The sequence below is a fragment of the Malurus melanocephalus genome, unplaced genomic scaffold (genome assembly GCF_030028575.1).
Source record: "Malurus melanocephalus ecotype Western Australia unplaced genomic scaffold, MMel_1.1 scaffold_985, whole genome shotgun sequence".
Classification (NCBI taxonomy): Eukaryota; Metazoa; Chordata; class Aves; order Passeriformes; family Maluridae; genus Malurus; species Malurus melanocephalus.
In genome coordinates, this window is record NW_026624217.1 from 17,519 (window position 1) to 23,231 (window position 5,713).

At 58.2% G+C, this 5,713-nt stretch overlaps 1 protein-coding gene across 1 annotated transcript in view; it reads right to left on the minus strand.

The window, feature by feature from the left end:
* The window catches only part of MEF2D (myocyte enhancer factor 2D), a 37,111-nt gene that overhangs the window by 3,700 nt on the left and 27,698 nt on the right, over positions 1-5,713 (minus strand). Inside the window, exons 6-8 of the mRNA XM_057386540.1 lie at positions 5,512-5,702; positions 5,152-5,172; positions 2,085-2,214 (exon numbers count right to left, since the gene is read on the minus strand). Coding sequence (XP_057242523.1) covers positions 2,085-2,214; positions 5,152-5,172; positions 5,512-5,702 — 342 coding nt within the window. The remainder of the gene's footprint in view (positions 1-2,084; positions 2,215-5,151; positions 5,173-5,511; positions 5,703-5,713) is intronic.

The window sequence follows — 5,713 nt, forward strand, 5'->3', positions numbered from 1 at the left end:
ACCTATTCCTGGGGCACCTCCACCTGTACTTGGGGCATCCCCCCCTGCCTGGGACAGCCCCTCAGCCGCAGTGTCCCGCAGGGCAGCAGGTGGCGCTCCCCGCCTGCCGTGGGGACACGCAGCTGTCACCGTGTCCCCATCACGGGCACCCCACACCCCGGTGCCCCCCACTTTCAGGGCACCGCCTTTCCCATGCAAAACCCCGGGATTATCGCAAACGCCAGCACCGGACACCTCACACCGGGGACGATTTTACAAAAGGTGTAAGGAGCAAAGTGCCACTCCAAACCTCGTTCAGCCCTGACAAAGCCCTGTCAAACCCTCCTCACGGCCTCTCCTCCCCCTTCCTCTCCCTATTTTTGGGTGTCTCGTGGTTTTGGCCGTCCCCACCCCGGCAGCACACACGGAGATGGCTGTGCCGGTGCTGAGCTGCTGCCAACGCCACCGGCACACCCCACCCACCGTCCTGGCACCGAGCCCCCGCCCCACGCCACCCTCCACCCCCAGCACCGGCTGGGCTGGTTTGGGAGCTCCTGACACCCACTGGTGACCACGGTCACCCCCGCAGCCCCCATCAGCCCCCCCATCAGTGGCGTGGATCACAGAGCTGGGAATGGTGAGGTTTGACTGAGCTGGTGTGGAAAGGGCATGTAACCCTGGCCAGAGGGCAGCTCAGCACAACTGCACCGGCCTGAAATCCCAGCAGTACCCACACAATTAACGGGTGAGTCCTGGGAACGCTCCAGGCTGGCAGTTTGTTTACTCAGGGCATCAGCACCCCTCAATGCAATGATCATCTGTGCAGCATCACAGAATCAGGGAATTATTTAGATTGGAAAGGCCATCCAAGATCACCGAGTCCAACTGCTCCCCCAGGACTGCCAAGGCCACCACTAACCCATAAACTCAGGTGTCACAGTCTGTTAACTCCCTCCAGGCACAGTGACACCACCACTGCCACCAACAGTCTGTTCCAAAGCCTGAACACCTTTACCACAAAGAAATTTCCCCTAATATCCAACCTAAACCTCCCCTGGCACAACTTGGGGCTGTTTCCTCTTGTCCTGCCCGTTGTTCCTTGGGAGCAGAGCTTGACCCCCACCTGGCTGCACCCTCCTGTCAGGGAGTTGTGGAGAGTGAGAACATCCCCTTCAGCCTCCTTTTCTCCAGGCTGAGTCCCCCCCACCCATTTCCTTGTGCTCCAGACCCTTCACAGCTCAGGACAATTCCCATCCAATTACCAGGGCWGCACTGGCAGAACAAGTGGCAGCACCCCAGGATCAAAGTTTGCTCCCTCCCACAGCAAACAGCCCAGCATGGGCACCGGAATACGGCTCTACCCATGCTCAGCTGCAAGAAAAAATAACTACAGAGAGCTGAAATCCAGGCCCCTCCGCCCTGAGAAGCAACACAGGGCTCAATTAAAACCTATTTTGGGGACTCTGGCTGTGTCCAGCCTGGCTGGTGAACCGCACAACCGGGCAGGGAGAGGAGCCTTGTCACGCACAACCGGCAACTTCAGGGCTACACCTACTAATTAGGAGAGGGAGTTCCCAACATGCCTGTTCTGGGCTCTTCCAGCCAAGCAGCTTTTTACATTTTTGCAAACTTTCCCCTGAGCCAGAGCGAGTTCCACAGGCAGCCAGCAAGTCCTCAAAGTCTTGGTGGAGATCTGACAGGTGGCAGATGAGCAACCCCTCTGCTCAGGGAAATGCACTGTCACTGTCGCCTSGGGCTGGTTTCAATCCACCAGCCCAAATCAGATGAGTCTACAAGCAGGCTGGTTTGCATTCTTCCCAAACTTTTGGGGGCCTACGCTTGCTGTCATTAAGCCCCTATTACGACATCCCTGAGCTCTCAGGAGCCCTGGGATGGGCGTAGCTGYAATTATCATCCACTTGCACAGTGCAACGGGCCACACCAGCCCTCAAAATGAGCTCTCAGCATTTATACAATGATTTTGTATAAACCCCCTTGATTTTAATCCTGTAGATTAAACTCAACCACTCCATGCAGTGGTGAGTTCCACATTTCCCTCTGGTGTGAATTGAGCCACTGAGAGCTCTGTCCTGGCYGTGTCTTACCTGTGTTGTAGGCGGTGGGCATGGCCGAGAAGGGCAACCCCTGYGTCAGCAAACTCGGAGTGGCCACGGAAACAACCGGCGTGGTCAGAGAGTGAGTTGCTTGAGAGACACCCARCCGCTGTGTGTTCTGCTGTGGGGGCAAACAGGGAGGGAGTTAAAGCTCGAGTGGCTGGATTTGGTTTTTCTCGTGGTTGTGGCACCCCAAACCCTTTGGGTGCGCACCGGGGCCGAGCATGGAGACAGAGGGATAAGCAGGATTGATCCTCCGGCCATTCCACACTGTGAAAAAGCAAAGTACAAACCACAGCAGCTACTGACACTCTGGACATTGTGACACTCATCTGAAAGGTCACAGCCTTGAGTCCCCTTCCTGCACCCACCAGGACTGGCCACATCCCTGTGTGTGTGGAAGGGGAGCATCAGTGGGATGCCTCAAACAACTGCCCACTGCTTTCCAGAGGGTGCACTGAGCTTCCAAGGAGTGACAAAGTGACCAAAGCAAACCCAGAGCAGTCGAGGCAGCACAGAGCTGACACATCCTCCTCATTGCAACTCCGCCGGCCAAGAACAAACCCCATTCTCAAGGATGCTGAGCATTGGCCCCAAGATTTTGAAGGGACTCTGGCATCCCTGAACTCAAAGCCCAGTGCTGCCAGCTCGGTGCCCTCACGAGGTTTGGGTGACTCAGGCATTAGCAGGTCCACTGTGGAAAAATTCTGCCCTTGGACCAGTGCACGCCAACCTCCCCCCGTGGCTTTCCAGGCAGTTACGTGGGCGGATCTACAGGTCAGATTCAGCCCTGTTTACAAGGCAGATAATCTGGGCTGYCTCTGCTGATCTGATTTAAATCAGACTCAAGAGGCTTGACTCTAATCCGAAGCACCCCAGCACACGTCACCCTGTGAAGACTGGGGCAGTGCCCAGCTTAAATCACGCCTGGCACGAGGCTGGCTGGGACAATGAGCAGCACCGAGGGCTCCCAGGGCTGGGCATGGACTGGGCAATGCTTCCCCATGGCCATGGAGACTCTGGTGGGACAAAGCTGGAGGGTAAAACCCTGCCCTGGCCACTTCCAAGGGTGACAGCAGCGGGCTGTGCAGGATTTGCTCACCCTGCGCCCACACAGTGCCCAGCTCAGGTCCCTCCTGTGGCCCGGGGAAGGCGATTAGCGGGGYTCTCTCTAATTGCTAAAGCTCTGGGGGGCTTTGGGTGGCAGTGGGTTTTCCTAGCACGCATCCTGCTGGCAGCCACCCGCAGCTGTGCCCACTGCCAGGRCCTRAGGACACAGTGAGAAAYGTTCCTGAGCCAGCCCAGTGSGATGCAGCCCCCACAGCTCCATCCMTTCTGYCCCTCYCCAGGCCCCTTTCCAGGGCTGAKTGTGGCTGGGCTGGTGRGAYATTGGCCAGGCAGGGTGTCCCAACCCCAGAAACCCCCTTTACACCCCCAGGAGAGTGTGGGGTATCAGCCCCAACACCCCAATCCATGCAGGGAGGAGAGGTGCAAGCTGCCCACCACACCATGCCACTCCCACCCCGTGCCCACACGGTGACAAACTGGCATTCCGGTCGCTACCACACCATGCAGCATGCTCCCGGGGAATGGATCAGTGAAGGAACCCTGCTCCTCATGTTTGGAGTGTGCAGAGAAACGGGGGGCACCTCTCTGAACCTTCTAAGGGAGCTGCAGGAGCAGCGCCGGGGGTGGCAGGGCTGGGGCTGCAGGGGATGGGGACAGGGACACAGCGCAGGGGCTGCTGATTCATCCCTCTGCTGCCTGGAAAGAGGTGGGAGCTGCCATTTGGAGAGAGAATCTGCTGTGTAGGTTGAGTAATATGGAGGGAGCAAATCTGGGGAGAAAGTTAGTGGAGCAGGGGGGCACCTGCACCAGGCAAGGGCAACACTGCAGTCCCCTTCCTAATCCAGCTGTGACAAGGTCCCTGTGCCACCCTGCCCTCGTTTTGTCACCCTCCACCCACTGGTGCCACCTCAGTTGGGGTGAGGATGTTTTTTGCTTCAGGSAAAAACCCACCAGGTTAACTCAGGCCAACAATTCAAACTGCAAATGCCACCCCAGTGGATTTTGACCTCACGCTGCTCCAGGGTGTAGCCAGGGAATGCCCTGGGCAGTGGGATTAGGAATGAGCAAATGGGGAGGTGGGGGGTGACTGCTCTCCCTTCACACATGGGGAAACTGAGGCAGGGAGATGCTGGAAGGGGGYCACTAAGCAAGAAGGGTCTGGGGACATGAAGGGTAGCAGAATTGATGTCTACCAAAGCTCTGGCCCATCCTTGGCCTGGCCAGGAGTATCTCCTTGCAGGCTGCCAGAGGGATTGGCTTACACCGGTGGTTTTGGAGAGCTTCTCCCTGGCTGTGTGACCCGCATCCTGCAGCAGCTCTCGCCCTTCCCTCGCTGCACTGACCTGYCACCCATCTGCCCTGCACCAGAATAGCAATGGAGCAGAGTGAATCATTGCCACAAACAAGGTGGCATTCACTTTGCTGGCAGGGAGAGGAAAAAAAGCCATAAAAATAACACGGAAAAACTGCCCCGTGCACCAGGGGAGGTTTAGGGAGTGCACCAGCCAGCCAGTGGATTTACACAGGCTTTAAATAATATCCTTAATATGGGAAGAGCCTGATTTACTCCCTGTCTCTCATGGRCTGGCAATGGGCCAGCTCTTCCCGTGCTGTAGCTGTGGTGGCTCCAGTGAAGCCCCAGGGACAGGTCCAGGACAGTGGCAGTGCCCAGCCCAGCTCCACAGCCCCCAAAGGGACCCTGGCTGACCTCCCCAGGGAGACCAACACAGCAATTTTGGCCTCGGTGGAGAAACAGGCGCTTTGCAGCTCATGTCAGCTCCTCCTTTTCCATAGGGAACCTGATTTTCCTAAAAGCGTGTTTTTCTTGGGATTGGTTTTCTGCAGCAGGATTGGATGGYGCCCACATCCCGTCACATTCCCGAAGAATGCAAAGGAGCCAGTGTCCACCCCATGCCTCGCCAAGCCAGGGCAGGACCAAGGGGACATCATGTGCCACCACACCGCCATGCACACTGAGCAGGGAACTCACCAGAGCCAGGTGATCCTCGGTCTGTCCGTGGGAGAACAGGGAGAGAACCGAGAGGCACCGTTAACTCCAGCACCCCGTCCCCGCTGCGCCCGCGCTCACTGGCACCGCACCCTCACCTCCACGGGGCACGCAGGGGTTAGAGCAGTGCCCGGCACAGGGTTGGCAGCAGGCAGGAATCCAAGCCTTCCTCCTCAGATATCCCCTCCAGCACGGCCCCAGCCAGCCCCCACCATACTGCACGGAGCAAGTGCCTGTGCTGCATCTGCTCCAGCACCGAGTCCCCCACGGCCTGTCCACGGGCAGGGACCCCCTCCCACCCCCCTGGTGTCCCGAAAGGTGGGAGCAGGTGAAGGCACTCACCAGGTGATGCATCAGCCCTTTGCCACTCTGGGAGGTGATCACACGCAGGTCCGGCTTGCGGCTGTTGGCGGCGAGCTGAGTGCCATGTGAGGGCGGCGGGGGGGACTTGGCCGGGATGATCTTGCCCAGGCTGCTGCCGTTGGACACRGGCAGGAGACCTGGAGAGGCTCTGGCACTGACGTAGCCATTTCCTGCAGGAACA